The 16,668-nt window shown below is 37.7% G+C and overlaps 8 protein-coding genes across 8 annotated transcripts; 4 read left to right on the top strand and 4 right to left on the bottom strand.

The window, feature by feature from the left end:
- The first annotated feature begins 977 nt into the window (after positions 1-977).
- On the top strand, positions 978-1,851 carry BDF20DRAFT_878247 (uncharacterized protein). Its single transcript, XM_053081491.1, has 2 exons — positions 978-1,124; positions 1,215-1,851. Exons 1-2 carry the CDS (start codon positions 1,078-1,080, stop codon positions 1,627-1,629), a joined length of 462 nt encoding a protein of 153 aa, XP_052934845.1. The 5' UTR covers positions 978-1,077; the 3' UTR covers positions 1,630-1,851.
- Positions 1,852-2,409: 558 nt separating this feature from the next.
- Positions 2,410-4,303, bottom strand: BDF20DRAFT_601598 (kinase-like domain-containing protein). The gene is made up of 6 exons (XM_053075850.1): positions 4,284-4,303; positions 3,728-4,170; positions 3,473-3,621; positions 3,023-3,257; positions 2,699-2,869; positions 2,410-2,631 (listed from the first exon to the last, which is right to left on the bottom strand). Exons 2-6 carry the CDS (start codon positions 4,011-4,013, stop codon positions 2,459-2,461), a joined length of 1,014 nt encoding a protein of 337 aa, XP_052934844.1. The 5' UTR covers positions 4,014-4,170; positions 4,284-4,303; the 3' UTR covers positions 2,410-2,458.
- An 899-nt stretch (positions 4,304-5,202) lies between these two features.
- On the top strand, positions 5,203-7,474 carry BDF20DRAFT_914303 (Cupredoxin; the record flags this gene model as incomplete). Its single annotated transcript, XM_053084171.1, has 2 exons — positions 5,203-7,290; positions 7,373-7,474. The coding sequence occupies 2 exons, from the start codon at positions 5,203-5,205 to the stop codon at positions 7,472-7,474; spliced, it is 2,190 nt and encodes a 729-aa protein (XP_052934843.1).
- BDF20DRAFT_878234 (uncharacterized protein) lies at positions 7,319-8,595 on the bottom strand. Its single transcript, XM_053081490.1, has 2 exons — positions 8,096-8,595; positions 7,319-8,032 (listed from the first exon to the last, which is right to left on the bottom strand). The coding sequence occupies exons 1-2, from the start codon at positions 8,511-8,513 to the stop codon at positions 7,701-7,703; spliced, it is 750 nt and encodes a 249-aa protein (XP_052934842.1). The 5' UTR covers positions 8,514-8,595; the 3' UTR covers positions 7,319-7,700.
- Positions 8,562-9,286, bottom strand: BDF20DRAFT_822585 (proteasome complex subunit Rpn13 ubiquitin receptor-domain-containing protein; the record flags this gene model as incomplete). Its single annotated transcript, XM_053077714.1, has 4 exons — positions 8,562-8,837; positions 8,929-8,991; positions 9,074-9,092; positions 9,183-9,286. 4 exons carry the CDS (start codon positions 9,284-9,286, stop codon positions 8,562-8,564), a joined length of 462 nt encoding a protein of 153 aa, XP_052934841.1.
- A 467-nt stretch (positions 9,287-9,753) lies between these two features.
- BDF20DRAFT_976743 (2-oxoacid dehydrogenases acyltransferase-domain-containing protein) lies at positions 9,754-11,573 on the top strand. Its single transcript, XM_053085082.1, has 4 exons — positions 9,754-9,903; positions 9,987-10,096; positions 10,186-10,661; positions 10,780-11,573. The coding sequence occupies exons 1-4, from the start codon at positions 9,814-9,816 to the stop codon at positions 11,544-11,546; spliced, it is 1,443 nt and encodes a 480-aa protein (XP_052934840.1). The 5' UTR covers positions 9,754-9,813; the 3' UTR covers positions 11,547-11,573.
- Positions 11,574-12,100: 527 nt separating this feature from the next.
- BDF20DRAFT_878222 (elongator complex protein 3) lies at positions 12,101-14,408 on the bottom strand. Its single transcript, XM_053081489.1, has 6 exons — positions 14,329-14,408; positions 14,245-14,255; positions 13,943-14,167; positions 13,800-13,870; positions 12,431-13,722; positions 12,101-12,354 (listed from the first exon to the last, which is right to left on the bottom strand). The coding sequence occupies exons 1-6, from the start codon at positions 14,348-14,350 to the stop codon at positions 12,326-12,328; spliced, it is 1,650 nt and encodes a 549-aa protein (XP_052934839.1). The 5' UTR covers positions 14,351-14,408; the 3' UTR covers positions 12,101-12,325.
- A 1,120-nt stretch (positions 14,409-15,528) lies between these two features.
- Positions 15,529-16,560, top strand: BDF20DRAFT_601319 (uncharacterized protein). Its single transcript, XM_053075849.1, has 4 exons — positions 15,529-15,737; positions 15,849-16,085; positions 16,164-16,469; positions 16,550-16,560. The coding sequence occupies exons 2-3, from the start codon at positions 15,871-15,873 to the stop codon at positions 16,366-16,368; spliced, it is 420 nt and encodes a 139-aa protein (XP_052934838.1). The 5' UTR covers positions 15,529-15,737; positions 15,849-15,870; the 3' UTR covers positions 16,369-16,469; positions 16,550-16,560.
- The last annotated feature ends 108 nt before the right edge of the window (positions 16,561-16,668 follow it).

The raw sequence follows: 16,668 nt of genomic DNA, 5'->3' as shown, positions 1-16,668 counted from the left end.
ATAGCTGTACCCACTGATATTATTTTCATCTCTTAACTTGCCATATACTTTCTGAACCATCTTCAAGGTTAGCGTAAGAAATAGTCATGCAATTGACTTAAATTTGAGGCCTTCAAATATGCTGTATTCAAACTTTGGTAGCGACAAAGATTCATCATACGTGAAATGTCAATCAGTTATCAGTAGTAATCATCTATATTGGAATGTTCTATGAGAATGATTTTTCTGCTAAATACAGCCATCAAATGTAAATCAGCACAAAAATCCATTCTTCAGATTCATAGTATCCATACAGATATCATGTTAATAGCAATCACGTCATATTTGTATAAATTGATTCTTTAAAATACCCTTTTTCATGAGACGATCGCCACCCAATACATATTCTTCAGTAGTGAAAATAATCATGACTTTAAGGCGCTACAGGCAAATTTTCTCCTCTTAGTCTGGACCATATTGTATTGCAAAAAGTAAACAACATGAATCTGGTGTTAGTTAATTGAAAAGCTTTTTTTTTTTTTTCTACTACTACGAAGAAAAAAAAAACCGTTTATGGTTTCGTTGAACAGCCTGAGACTTCATGGCTACGCTCTCTTTTGTTTGAGACACATTTTATATTAATCATTCTAAATTTTTTTGTATTAATTTTCTGCTCTGCTACTGTTCCTTCTGTCTGGTAAATTTGTATACAGCAACTTGATGTGTGTTTCGTCCGGTTCAGAACGTTTATTCTTTCGGTTGGCATATGTATTGTGAGCAATGCTCAGTGAGCATAAGCTAAAGTATTAGGCTCAAATCATTGAAAAATATATGTTTCTTGTGCAATTGAAGCTTTTTCTGAAGGTGCTCTTATTTTAAAGCATCCACTTCTGTATCGTCATACGGTACAACAAGTGTTTACTGCCCAAGAACTATAGAAAATCAGAGCAATGATGATTGGCTGTAATTATTTTTTACCCCTCAAAACGCTTAAAGAAGACTAGGGTGCTCCGACAAGAATTGTCAAAGTTAGAAACCAAGCTCCCCCCGCCTCCTTTCTCACATTAACAGTTCCTTTCATATAAACAAATCTACAAGATGATACATTTACTCGGTGTTAATCTACCTGACAAAAAGCTAATAGGGTACTTAAAGACCGAACAAAAACTACTCTTCATCAAACTTATCGACGTTGACGTATACTGACAGTATTTTCTTTTCTTGGGGATTTACAGCACAGCGTTACAATACTTTTATGGCATTGGCGAATCAACAGCATTAAAACTATGTCAAAGACTATCTATTTCACCCACTGTGAAAGTAGCTGAGTTGAGCGATGTTCAAATTACCGAGTTGACAAATATACTATCCAACATGACAATTGAATCGGATTTAAAAAGACAAGTGAGAGATAATATTATGCATCACCGTAATATTGGTAATTATACTGGTAAACGACATGCCATGGGTCTACCCGTTCGTGGACAGAGAACAAGGAATAACGCGCAAACAGCAAAGAGATTGAATGGCAGAATTATCAACCGCAGAAGTTATATGACACAAACTTCGCCAGCCGCAGACATGTGGGCACGATTACAACAACAAAAACCTTTAGAACAGTTCATAGAAAAGTGGAGTGGCCGTCTGTAAATAGTAATGGGACATGAAAGGTTTATTTACCGTGAGGTAGATTTTATAGGGCGAAATAAAACAATTCGCTTAATGTGTATACACTTTGGTTTTTTTAATGAAAACTCACAATGTACTTTATTAAGACACGTTCGAGCTATCGATAACTAGAATACCCGGCACACAAAAGCATATCAGTTTTTTTTCTTTTTTTTTTTTTTCGGGGGGCATAACCATTATTTTAATACAGCCGATCGCAAATTATGATATAATATATATGGCGTGGATATGCTTGAAAAAATTAGCGAAAGATGGGTATTTTCATAAAAATTACTAGTTAAAGAAAAAGGGGGAGGGGGGCTTTGTATATTATCATACAATCTTATATTTTGTAAATGCTATGGGTTTAATCTATCATGTGTTTATGCTTCTAACTGTTGGCCATTTGAACAAGTCAGAAAGCCAAAAAGCTTCTTGAATACACCATTCTTCTTCTTCTTCTTCTCTTCTGCCATTTTCGTTGATGTGATTTGCTGCTGCTGTTGTTGCTTTAAATCATCATGAACAGGTATATTGTGCTTCGTATTGACAGTAGGATCCAGCTGCTGTTGATGGCGTACTTGTTGCTGCTGTTGCTGTTGAGCAGCATTAGAATTGTTGTTGTTGTTGTTGTTGTTGTTGTGAGGTCTACTGGTGTTGTTTCTCTTTTGGTGTTTGTTCTGTTGCTGCTGTGCTGCAAGATGGTAATTTGATCTTCTTGCTCTGGCTTCTTTTAATTGCTTATAACGGTTCTAATGATAGCATATAGCTTAAATTAATTTGGATGTGTATGTACTTGTGAACAGACTAATCAACTTACCTCCCAGCCTTTGCCGTCGTTTAGTAGGACCCAGTCATAGAGACCGTCATCTTGTTCATTTTGACGTTCCAATACTTTATCGAATAACTCTCTCAAAAAGTCGTAATCAGGAGTTTCTTCAAAGCCTAGCTTTCTAACATATTGAAGATAGATACCGAATTCCTCTATAGAGAGTATAAAGCATAAGTAACATAGAGCATACTATAAGAGCATCCATGAATAGAAATTTACCAGGATAAGCCCCACACAAATCTTTGATCGATGTCGTTTGTTTCTTTTCTCCGATTTTCTCATATTTCTGCTTATTAGTTGCTGCTTTCAATCCTTGCCATGGTAGGGAGCCTCGCAAAAAGTACATGAATACATGACCCAAAGCTTCTAAATCATCTCTTCTTGATTGTTCTAAATTAAGTAAACATGAATTTTTTACATTTTTTAAGGGACAACAGAAACAGAGTTTAGATAAGTAAAAACAAAAGGGGCGGAGGTAAGTAAGTACGCAAAGGTCCAAAAGGAAGAAAAAAAAAAAAAAAAAACTTTTATATGACATCTTACCTCTTCCTAAATGAGTATTGATACTCATGTAACGTGCCGTTCCTGATAAACTCCTGCGTTCTCTATAAGGTATATGTTTTTTCGTTTTTGGATCACGGTATAACTTAGCCATGCCATAGTCAACCAAGAAGACCATATTGGCATATTTCGTCCCAGGTCGACCAATTAGAAAGTTATCAGGTTTGATGTCTCTGTATATCAGATTCCTTTCATGAACACTTTGAACACGAGATATCTGGGAAATAAAAATAGTTAAACTTTAAATGTCCTCTCTCTGGCTCTGTCTCTGTCTCTTTTTCTCTGTCTGTGTGTCTATCTGTCACTGTTTCACACACACACACACACACACACACACACACAATCTCTCTCTCTCTCTCTCTCTCTCTCTTTCAAATCCCTTATGTAATAAATATGTTATATTTTCTGGTGTAATGATAGGACGGGACTTACCATTTGTTTCGCTACCATGGCCACAGTTTTGATAGATAATTTGCGATTGCACATATCAAACAAGTCTTCAAGACTAGGACCTAATAAGTCAATAACAAGGACATTATGGAGTCCTTCATGTCCAAAATAGTAAGCACTAGGAACGCCAGCTAAAATAATGATAATTTGGGGAGATGTATGTTAACTATTTGGAGCAGTGCGTATAAACAATTCGACATAATTTCTTGTTTGGTAGTGGATGTTATCAATTTTTACATGTTCCTGCCAATATTTTATAAGTTCTGTATTCATCTCGTAATTGAGGTACTTCTGATTTTCTAGGTTCAAACTTGATGGCAACTGACTGATTGTTCAAGAGATTCAGGCCTTCGTATATAACACCAAAACTGCCCTCGCCCAATTTTTTGCCGACCTGATAATGGGCGCCAACGATAGTGCTGGCTGTAGACGATGCATTACTGTGGCTACTGGATTTATCGACTGGTGTCGTGTTACTGGTATAGTGGTGATGGTGATGATTACTGTTGGATATCTTTTCCATTTGATATGTATTTGAATGTTTTTTTTAAAGATATGTTTTTAAAGAAAAAAAAAACACTCTTAGGAGTAAACAAATATTTATAAAAGAAAAAGGAAAAAGGTAATAAAATAAAAAAGAAAAGCCTGAATCGAACAATTATGAATAAAATGAAAGTTTGCTGCCTCGAAAAAAAAAAAAAAAGAAGCAAGGAATGACCTTTTTTGAGAATGGTAAAAAAAAAAAAAAAAAAAAAAAAAAAAAAAAAAAAAAAAAAACTGGGTTTGAACCAACCTTTGCTTCATTTCCAACTTTGGTATCGTCCAATTACGTTGCAATATTTAATGGATATTGTTTGATTCGCCTTTCGCTCCTATTTTTTTTGCCTCCGCTGTGTAGCAAGATTATTACAATGGTGTAAACAATTACAGGTACTATTGAGCTTTCAAGTTAAAAAAGCCAAGTAGCGAACTACTGTCATCAATGGCATCCTATCTGATTAAGATTTGTTTGCAATTTGATGGACTTGCCGATAGTATTTGCTTATTTGACATTTTGGGACAAAGTTGACCTTCCCCTGACGCTTCACATAACATGACTGTTTCATTGATTTGCTTTCCATTCATCGTCAGAAAGGAAACAAGGACAGTATTATTCAAACACTTTTGTGGAATCTGGAAGTGTATAAAACATATAAACCCTAATATGTTCACCGTACACGTTCCAAACATGCATTATTAACCTATAACAACAGTACCTTTAATTTATCAATATAAGTTTGCCACCTCATATTGGCAGTTTTTACATTATTTCCATGTAGGAGGACAGTAGGGATTGTGGATTAAAGAAATTCCGGACTAATGCCAGAGAAACACAATGTGTATACAGCAATCAATTCGCCAAATCCAGTTAAAGCACGGTATAAGAAATGTTTCGTTGGAGCATGATATCGCTTCTCTGTCTGGAACTTAATCTTATCTAGCGATTGTGGATGTTCTTGCGTTTACGCAACAACCAGAGATAAACAATCAAGGAATGTGCATATAAATGTCAAAAGCTGGTCAAGAACATGATATTGATGTCAGCATTTGGTTTTACAGCTCTATTCATATATATTCTTGCTTTTACTTTTAGCTCTTCATATATAGTCCTCTCTTTCTTTTTTTTTTTTTTCTTCATTTTTCCTCGCTTCCCTTTGATAGATAACTAATTCATGAAGAAAAAACTCTTCTTGGGCTATTTAATAGCGGGCTCTATTATACATCAGTCTATCGTAACTCAGGCTGCGATCATTGGTGGAGACAACAGCAACAGTAATAAAAGATATTATGAATTCAATGTTACATCCGAGTTTATCAACCCAGACTGTCATCATGAGGGCTTTTCTGTTCCTGTCATCAATGGTCAGTTTCCAGGCCCTACCATTTATGCTACTAAAGATGACGAAATAGAGATCCTTGTTCGCAATATGTTAACCGATCGCCACACCAGCGTCCATTTCCACGGAATCAGAATGATAGGCACTCCCGAAGCCGATGGTGTCCCAAATGTCACACAAGAACCTATTTTACCTGGTGAATCCCATTTGCATAAATTCAGACTATTCGATCAATCAGGAACCTTTTTCTACCATGCTCACGTGGGGTTGCAAGATGATTCTGTCAAAGGTGCTTTTATAGTGTACGAATCCAACGAAGCTAACCCGAGCTACAACGATGACGAGTTAACCTACGGTCAGGAGCCAATAGCAAGACCCCATCAGCATCAAAAAAGGCTACACGCTGGCCCTTATAGTTACGATGAAGATAGGATATTACAAATAAGCGAATGGTGGCATGAGTCTTTAAATAGTCGTGAAAATTATTACATGGGCCCACAGTTTCAATTCGATCATGGAGCTGATAGTATCTTAATGAATGGCCGAACCGTCTTCCAACCTGAAAAAATCCTACAACTGCCGAGCGTCACTGATTTGCCAGCTCGTATAACTGAAATAGCCGATCGCGTGCGTTCAGACTCTTGTGAAGGTTATGCTACATTTGATGTAGAGCCCAATAAAACATATCGCTTACGTGTCATTGGTTCCAACAGCTTTAGAACAATCGCTTTCGGGATTAAAGACCACAATATGACGCTCATTGAAGTCGATGGTGAATTAACGGAACCTTTTGAGACCTCTTACTTGGAAGTCTCACCAGGTCAGAGGTATTCTGTCCTATTGAATACCGGTGATTTTGAGCCAGGAACTACATTTGCTATTGGCACCCACTACATGTGGCGTCAACGGGGCCGTGGTCCAACAGAAAATGGATTTGGCTTTATTCGTTATGTTAGTAGTTCCAACAAAGATGACACTACAAACAATGACGACAATGACGAATGCGATGACAGATTAACCAAGCGGCAGCATACCTTAGAAACCCATCGTGATTATGCCTCTGAAAAGGAACAGGCTTGCTTTGAAGGTAGAGGCAATGCTGACTGCGTTGATCATAGCAGGGAGAATGAAGAAAACAGACAACAAGAGCAACCCAGCCCGCGAGGAAAGGATACCAATAACAATATACAGGAACGCGAAAGTGATACATTTGGCAGTGCTGAAGCACAAGGCGATAACAGAAACGGTAGAGCGGGAGGGGAAGGTGATGCAGGACGAGTTGATGCAGTTCGCGGCAGCAATGGTTCTTCTGGGGGCCCTCCTGGTGGGCGAAAGAAGTCCTTTATTGATGTACCTACCTTCCCTCAAGAAGATCGACCCGACTGGTTCTATCATGAAATCCAACCTCTTGCTTTCCGTGACCCTATCATTGATATCCGTGATGATGTTCGTACTATAAAGCTTGCAACGTCTTATGGAAAACAAAGTGATAACACCACTCGTTACTTTGTTAATGGTCGTATCGGTCATCCTATGTCTTTCACTGCCATGAAGGAATACTTATCACAAATAGACCGTAGCATTATTCAACGACCAGACAGTAACAGAGCTTCAGTCATTGTTAATGAAGACATTGATTATAATGAAGTATTAGGCACTTATCGGGTTGCAAATAACGAAGTTGTTGATCTGGTGTTTCAAAATACCGTTAGCAACGTTGGTAGCTGTTTACTACATCCTTGGCATACCCATGGTCATTCTCATTATGTGATCGCCTCAGGAGAAGGTGATTACATTCACGACAGAGACAAACATATACGTAATTTTAGACATCCATTGTATAGAGATACTACTGTTGTGTATCCTTCAAAACCAGAAAATGGGACCAAGGGCTGTGGTTGGACTAAAGTCAGAATTTTAGCTGTAAGTGTGAAATAATATATTGATTTGTCTGTGATATCTCTTTTATTTAAACCCTTTTTTTTTTTTCTCATTTAATCTCTAGAATAATCCCGGCTTTTGGGCTGTCCATTGTCATATAACAACTCACATGCTTCAAGGAAAGATGATTATTTTAGAGACTCCACCTATACCATATTATCAATGACCTTTTCTTTCTGAAAAATCATTTAAATAGAACTTTAAGGGAGCATGTGAATAAAATATACCAACGCAATTTATACGGCTAATGATCTATGAGAGTAGAGAGACCGTTATTCTATAAGAGTATACTGGGCGAGTCGATTTTATTCTTACAATGCTTGACAAAATAATCTATTGTCGATACTATATACTGAAATGTACGCTACGTCTACAAAAGCATCATTCGTTTTTTAATCTTCATCCATAGCATCGTTCTGTTGCTTTTTATTCTTGGCTTGTTCGCTAATAGCTCTCAAAAAGGACTCAACGCTATTACCCGCTGAAGAGGGTAATCCTAATTCAATTAACAAAGGACCTAATTGACCTGTGTTAAGTGCAGCGCTTAAAGATTGTAACGCTTGGCTGAACTGTGAGCTTCTCACAATTTGTTTCACCTCTTCCGCTGATCGTTCACTCTCCTGTGGTAAGAATGGAAATAAAGATGAACAAAGCTCAGGGTCGTTTAATAGCGGTGTTAATGTCTGCGTTGTTAATATGTCATTCAAACTAATAGGTGCCATATCTATTAAGCTTTGTTAGCTTCCAAATTCCTAACCACGTTCTACATTACCACAGTCTGATTTACCTTGATTATTTTGAAAACCTGCAAGGATTTCACGCATTTGTTGCAATTGCTCTGGTGTGGCCTGATAACCAGCGTTACTGCTACCGTTATTTGTAACGGCATTATCACTCGTAGGTGCAACTGAAGTAGTTGCAGACGATTGACTGACAACATTAGTATTATCGATAGCGACTGGTGTTGTTGACACAGGCTCAGTACTCGTATTTGATGTAGTTGCTTCTGTCATTTCTACCTCATCGGTTGTATTTGTATTCACACTTGTACTTTGTCGACTTTGGCTTAGTTGCTGCTCATTTTGCCTTTCTGCTTCCTCTTCGTCATTATCTTCGTCTTCATCTTGACTGTCGCTTGCACCGCTGATATTGTTCAAGAATTGTAACAAGTTTTCAGGCGTTATACTTGGATCTATTTCAAACATGAATGCTGAATGTCAGAAAAACCGGATATACAGTTCTTACTCGACCCCTCAGAATATACCTTGACTTTCAACTCCATTTAAAAGGCGCATAAGTTCGGCATGAGAAGCTGACTCATCTAACTCTGCAGTATTCATATTTGCTTCGGGGTCATGGATCAATTCATTAACACGTTGCACTAGTTCTTCATCTTTTTCTTCCTTTTGTGATTGCATCCAATAAAAATGACGTTCGTTGGAAGTTTTAAATCTGAGTAAATACACGCGTCCAGTTGAGCATTGAGACACTCTTGTGAATTCAGCTTCTTCATGAAATATGATCAGATCCTGCCAATTGAACGAATTCATCAAGCATTAGGTTTCAGTAAAGTAGTAAACAAGAATAGCGCTTGATACAAAGAACTCTTGCTAGGCTTACATCTTCTGGTGTTGCTTGAGGTTTACGTTCACACCAATAAAAGTGCAATAGCTGATCATCACCCTAAATGAGAAAGATCAAGTCGGATCACAGTTAGCTCACTAATGATTTTCACACTAAATCTTCATAATGTGAATGGTCATACCTGATCCATATACACCTTACTATTGAGTTGAGATAAAGAGAGCTTTCATTAGTATTAGGTTTTACACCTCTGCTTCAGCACCATGCTTCCCCTTCGTCTGTTTATTTACCCCTTCCTCAAATCTGGCTTTATCCAGGAGCCTTCTACGATACATTTTCCGGCATTGAATTCTACTAGGTGGGTTTCTCTAGGTGCAGTAGCAAACAAACTCATCCTTATGTTTACAAAATGTTATTATAAGCTAGTCAAGATAAAAAAAAGATAATGAATTATTTAAAGTGTCAAACCATTCTACTTTTTTCTTTTGCATGAGCTACAAATTAATCCAATCATCGGGTAGTCACATAATGGTAGCGTAAAAGTAGATCAAAAATGGATCCAAGCACTCAAAAGAGTTGATGCTGTACAGACTCGCTAATAATTCAATGACATAGGGTTTCTGTATTTTTTAAAGTTGGAGCTTGTACAAGGCGGATTACATCTGTCTTGAAAGCGTGAGGAAACAGAACTGCTGCTCATTGGGGAAAAAAAAAAAACGTTTCCAGCCATCCGAGAGTTTCCCACGATTGCTTCTATACTCGCTGCCTACAGGATAATACACACACATTAGCTTAACCAGACAATAAAGGCTATAAAAAATGGAAAAATGACATGATCGACGTGTATTTCTTTTCTTTATTATTTTCTTTATTTTTCTCTCCACCTTTTCACTGCACTTCTTCTTCTTATTACTATAAAAAATGTTGTATTTACGATATTTAAAGTCATTCTCTCCTTCAATCGTAAGGAAAGCTCCTGTGGCTATAATACATAAATCTGTATTTCTCACGGTAAATGGCATGTCATACACTGGGTGTTTCTTAACAACTTCTGAGCTGAACCAGTATGAACATGTGTGTATACTTTGTTATAGCGTCCAAATCACTTGCGCCTATTCCATAGCTCGTTCAATTTTCAAGCCATCAAACCATTTCTATTAGCAGATATCGGCGAAGGAATAACAGAATGTGAAATCATCCAATGGTAACTTAAAAAAAAAGGGCAATGGAGAAAGTGACAGTTCTTTTTGTAATGGCAGTGCTGAACTTACTGCTCTATCCATGCATGAACAGGTTTGTCAAGCCAGGAAGCACAGTGGCTGAATTTGATAAAATATGTGAAGTACAGTCAGACAAAGCCTCGGTAGAAATATCATCTCGTTATGCTGGAAAGATTGTCAAATTACATCATGGCGTCAACGATATAGCCAAAGTAGGGGCCCCTTTAGTGGACGTTGAGACAGGCGATGACGAGGAAACAGTTGAGGACGAAGGGACTCGTCAGTCATCGACTGAAGAAGAGGCGTCAACCCATAGAGCTGGATCAATGGATAGCAGTCGCGAGGTTACGGAAGTAAAACAATATAGAGACTTGGGTGAAGGTAATAACGGCAATAGTAATCAAAGATCCGTATTAGCCACACCTGCTGTGAGACGATTGGCAAGGGAAAAGGGAGTAGATCTCACACAGATTAGAGGAACGGGTAAAGAAGGTCGAGTTCTTAAAGATGATATTATAGCTTATTGTTCAGGGGCAGCCATTGGAAAAGGTAAGCTAGCAATTTTTGATGGTTACGAGCATCATTTCGGATGTGGTTTGAAGGACTAAAGTTTTCATTTCAGCGCCAATGTTAGAACCTACAGGTGTTGCGTCGTTGTTGACTGAAGACAGCCACCACCAACAACAACAACAACAACAACAACAACAGCAATCTATGGCGATGAATTCTATTCAAAAGGCAATGTTCAAAACCATGACACAATCACTTTCTATACCTCAATTAGGTTTTAAAGATGATATTGAAATTGATGCCACCCTCAAATACCGTACTGCGCTCAACGAGCATATTGCCAACCATCCTACCCGTTATCCTTTCAAGAAAATGTCATACCTGCCTATCTTTATCAAGTGCCTATCTATCGCACTGACTCATTACCCGATCATGAATGCTTCTCTCAGCGGTGACATGAATGATGTTAACTCTATAAAAATCAATTATCGCCCCTCTCATAACATTGGTATTGCTATGGATACTCCTCAAGGCCTTGTCGTTCCCAATATCAAGGATGTGCAGAAGAAAACTATCTTTGACATTGCTCATGAAGTACATCGCTTGTCTGAATTGGGCAAAAAGAACCAGCTGTCTATGAACGATTTAAAGGGCGGAACAATTACAATATCCAACATTGGCACGATTGGCGGTACCTATGCCAACCCTGTCATCGTATCTTCCGAATTAGCCATTGTTGCCCTAGGTAGAATTCAAAAGCTACCTCGTTTCGATGACCATAATAATGTCATTGCCAAACAAGTATTGCCTGTCAGCTGGTCAGCGGACCACCGTGTCATTGACGGTGCGACTATTGCACGTTTTGGAAATTACTGGAAGAATTTAATAGAAAATCCTGCTTTGCTTGCCACTGAACTTCGATAAAAATCCAAGTTGTAGAAATAAAAAAATCTGAGCATTGTCATGTTTCAGTTTCAAAAGTTGAATTTTCTATATTTGCATTATTAACGACATGTTGTACAGTTCATTTGCTTCCTACGTAAAAATAGTTTGCATTAAGCATTTTGAAATGGCGCTATCAATGAGCATAACATTTGTTCGATCCGTAGGTCACTTGTCAAGGGGCAAGTCTATTCTCGCTTCTATAATGCCAGTCAACACATTGAGTGTTTCTGAAACTAAGGTTCTAGAATTCAGTATATTGAACGTTCCTACGTACAGCACCCTTTCACTTTGAGATGATACCATGTAACTTGCTTACACTTCTAAACCAGACAGCATTGTTCGGTATTGAAATTCAATAATGGATTCCAAGATGCTTTTTATCAGTTCCTTGTTGCCAACAATCAGTAATGTTCAGAGATTTTGAGTATATCTCGTACACGTTTTGCTCACTGTTCGTTCGACCCCACCTATTCTTTGGAATAATCAAACATTTTATAGTAGATCAATGTTTTGATCAGTAATTGATACACATTGTGTAAGGATTTGGCCTCGATAAGCAACTTTATTTCTCATCATATACAACTGCTTTTTTTTTTTTCATAAAAGTACAATGTGTATAAATCAGTTCAGATTACATGAAAGAGCTTCGTCTGAAACAAATTGAGAATTAACTTGATATATGTACAAAAGCTTTGTGGAAAAAGCAAAATAAGATTTATAATAATGGAGGTCAAATGAACTATAGATAGTGTGCTCATTTAAACCAGCATCTTGGACATATAGGGACCTAAATAACCAAAAAGAAGAGTTACTATTCAAATTCAAACAATAAAAGCAGCTACATTGAGAATGTCATGAATTACCATCTAGCTCATAACCAAGCTTGGCATAATAATGTCGGACACCAACGCCAGAAATAACACTAAGTTTAACGCTTCCATGCTCTTCTTTAGCAATACGTTCCGCTTCCTCCATAAGCAATGTACCGAAACCTTGATGCTGGAATTTGGTAGGATCTCGATCGTGGGTAGGCACCACCGAACCATAGACGTGCAGTTCTCTAACAACGGAAGTAGGACCAGCCGAAGTCAATTCTGGACGGAAAGTTTCAGGTGAACACTTTCTTAGACGTAATAAGCCAACCAAAATATCTTGATGTGGATCTTCGTAAGAAAGGAAAGTCTCCCAACCTCCATTAGCAACGTAATCTCGACGGATTAATTCCACCTGATTCGGTTTTATCTTTTGGTGAATTTCAGTTATACCAACTTCACGAGTACGAACGTCTCTACACTCTGTGCCCAAATCCTTCATACGGTTCAAGGCTAATTCACGTAAGTTACCATGCTCAACACCAGAAGTAACCAAAGGCATAGGAATATCACGCTGTACACGATAAATACGTGTCCAGGGTGGTACCATAGCCAGGATACGAGCAACCAAATCAATCAAAGCATTAGGCGTATAGTTTTGATATCTCTTTGTACGCCACAATTCATATAGACCTGTGCCACGAATAACCAGTGTGGGGTAAATCTTTAAACCATCCGATCGGAAATTTGGGTTCTCAAAGTATTCTTTGAACTGTTCAATATCTCTCTCAATGCCAACATTGGGCAAATCAGGCATCATGTGCGATACAACCTTAAAGCCTGCATCTTTGGCCATATGAAAACATTCCGTGACAGATCTAACAGTATGGCCACGGTTCGTATCTCTTGCAACATCTTCATATACACTTTGCACACCAACCTCCAAACGTGTACAACCATAACGCAACATTTGACTTAAGTGTGGTTTAAGACAGTAATCTGGACGTGTTTCAATGGTAATACCAACACATTTCGTCAAGCTGTGCTGAGAGTAACGTACTGCTTCGTCCATATCATTACTGCTGTGGCCGGAGAGTGCGTCATGTAAATTCTGAATGAACCAATTTCTATAATCTTCTGGAAGTGACATGAAGGTACCACCCATAATGATATACTCAACTTTATCTACACTATGACCTAGAGCTCTGAGTTGATCAACACGACCACGAGCTTGCTCGTATGGATCGTAGCGTGCTCGAATGGCACGCATTGAAGTTGGCTCATAACCAGTGTATGATTGTGTCGAGTATTCAAAATCAGAATCAGGTCCACCAGGACAATAACTGATTTCAAAGAGTTGCAAATGTTACCATCAATAACTTGTACCATCCAAGCAAATTCATTCTAATCGATGACTTACACACAAATATTCCCTGTCATGGCAATATGAGGACATCTATGAGGCTTACACATTACTGCGACAACAGCAACCTATTGTCACAATCCACATTTTTAGCTGAAGCATTCAACATGACCAGATCAGCAATTGTCCACTATACTTACGCCAGATGCTGTACGGACTGGTTTTGCTTTTAATTTTGGAAGTAGAGTTTGCTTATGTTGCTCAGGTATAGCTGCGATAATATCGACAAGTTTCGGTTGGTGCTGCAATCTATTTCTACGAGAGGCTCTATTCTTAACAGCATTTAAATTCACATCTTTTCCTGCCTCTACTGCTGCTACTACTTCAGCTATAATTTCAGAGCAAGTACGGGCCAAAAGTTCAGCCTTTTGCGTAAAATTAGTCAGCCGATCAGACGTTGATCAGAAAAAGAATGTCTAATGTAATCGGTTGGATCGTCTACCTGAGAGGGGCCTTTTGAAACAAAAATTATTCGTTAATTTTACATTCACAGCTCTCTCAAATCTTCAACATGCACAATCTTTACCTTTTTTGCCTTTGCCAGACATTTCGTTATATATTCAGATATTAGTGTAGGTGGAGAAAAATTACAAGTTTCGTTCAAATTTTTTTTTTTTTTTTTTTTCTTCTTTTTGCTCGATTTGAACTCGAGCTTTGTCCATTAAGAGTGTGACGTTTTCGGAAAACTGGTAAGATGGGGTAAGACTGCAAAACGAAAATCATGCAGAAAGCAAGGAAAAAAAAAAAAAAACGAACGGAAAATCAAAGATTAATTGGCTACCGTTAATACACACAACAACTATTCAAAAGCAGGACGGTTTGCAAGTTTATCTATGTTAGCGGTTCAACCTCTAGTATAATCGTAAATGGTGTTAGTATGCATAATAGCGCTCGACAGTATGAAGCTATCACGAAAGCAAATTGTGAATTTGCAAATTATCAATTTTATTGGCTATCTTGACTTTAGTATGTATACTGATAGAGTATATGAACTATGAGACCGATTTCGAGAAAGATCAATGAAATATGATAAATGTATATGCTATGAATGCGTGAAAGGCACAAACAAAAAATTAAAGAAATGTTGTAATACTTACATGTGAGGTGTAATATCAAAAATTAGAGTTGAGCAGAATGACACATTTGACAGAAAGGTAGTGTTATTGAGGGCTTTTGGCAGTCTTGTTCATTTCTTCATATCTCTTACTCAAAAGGTATTACATCCATCGGCTGTGAGCGCATGTATCGCTCTAATTAGGAAAGGTACGGCATATACATCTGGTAGTAGCAAGTTCGAACAACCAGGCCAGCAGAAGAAACCATGAATTAGAACAAAAGGAGGCGAACCATAACGCTAAAACACAATTGTATGATAGCCAGCAAAAGCATATGCTCAGACAAGACACAAGAGCGAATAACAACTCATTGACTGTAATTTGTCTCTTTATATCACCAAAAGACAAAGAGAATATACTAAAACCAATCAAGCTCAAGTTTTAGTCATAACTTGGCTTCTTTTGCTTAACACCCAATAAGCAAATGGACAAAAAGTGTTAAGAAAGTCTGATAAATCAGCTTTAACATAATCTCGAAAGCACTCTTTTTTTTTCAGTCTAAATAACTCACCTCTCAGTATTATCAACTCGTACCTACCCTATTTATAATTTTGGGCAAAAATGGGGGGCATTCATTGGACGATTTCAATTTTATTCCAAATAAAAAAAGTATGTATACTGTTTTATTCTACTTTCATCCCTCTGAGCGTTAGATACTAAAGTGACGCCAAACGAAGTATATAGCTTACAATACATTGAGCTCAGGCTGAGCTTTCAACACTTATAAATAGTAAGTAATGTCAGAGTCTTCTCAATGGTTACGATTCGAGTGTTGGGAAGGGTGAGGGTGACGTGAATTTAAACAGCGAAGCGTAAAAAGGTACAATAAGATCTTTTAAATCAACCCTTTTCCTTCTTCGATAAATTCAATACTCTATCTTTTCTATAACAACTGGTCGATTCCCATTGCAAACTGACATTTCAAGCATAGTTTATACCTTTTTCGAAGATACATGGCAAACTCCCCAAGTTTACGGTTTCTTAATCACTTTAAGAACGGGAAAGGTGAAAAGAAAGAGAAAAGTGAAACCGTTGCTCCTACAGTTCAGGTTTCAAAGCCTTCAACTCATCAAAGTACTGTTCAGGGCTGGCTCAAAAGTGTACGATCTTATGGACAAGCCACTACAAAAGACCCTATAAGTGTTCCTCTTGATGTAGATAACTACAGGTAAATTGTATAAACAACTGAATATGTCTAATACAATGATAAGAGTAATATTTGCTTACACGCATTTTACTTCTCAAGTAACTTGATAGATAATGATCAAACAAACGATGTAAAGATCAGGCCTGGATCATTAACTTCTGAAGATAGTGTAAATCTGGATGAGCTCATTAACGCCAACTATACCTCTGATGTGGATAATGAAACAGACTTACCAGACCTCGGCGAACTAGACATTGATGACTCGGTGGATGATTTCTGGCGATTGGACAAAGTAATATCATGATTACGCTTTGTGTTTTATATGCAAATATTGAATGACTTTCCCTATAGAATGAATGCAATACGGATATAAACTGTGGGTTCGACCAATATTTGCCCAACAAGGTTAGTAATTCACATTTTGTTTCCACCGCTTAATTATTGATAAGTATGGTTAAGGCGCTTTTCTGTATAAAAATTGTCAGTCTGTAGTGAACGGCTATGACTTGGATTGGAACCCTGAAAATGATAGCACAACGACTAGCAAAACGTCTCTGCCTGGTAAGCCACAATAGCTTGCTAATAACTGAGACTTTCGAGCACT

This window comes from Mycotypha africana (assembly GCF_025528875.1).
Source record: "Mycotypha africana strain NRRL 2978 chromosome Unknown BDF20scaffold_7, whole genome shotgun sequence".
NCBI lineage: Eukaryota > Fungi > Mucoromycota > Mucoromycetes > Mucorales > Mycotyphaceae > Mycotypha > Mycotypha africana.
Note: the sequence above shows the minus strand (reverse complement) of the source record. Positions and strands in the feature narration are given on the sequence as shown.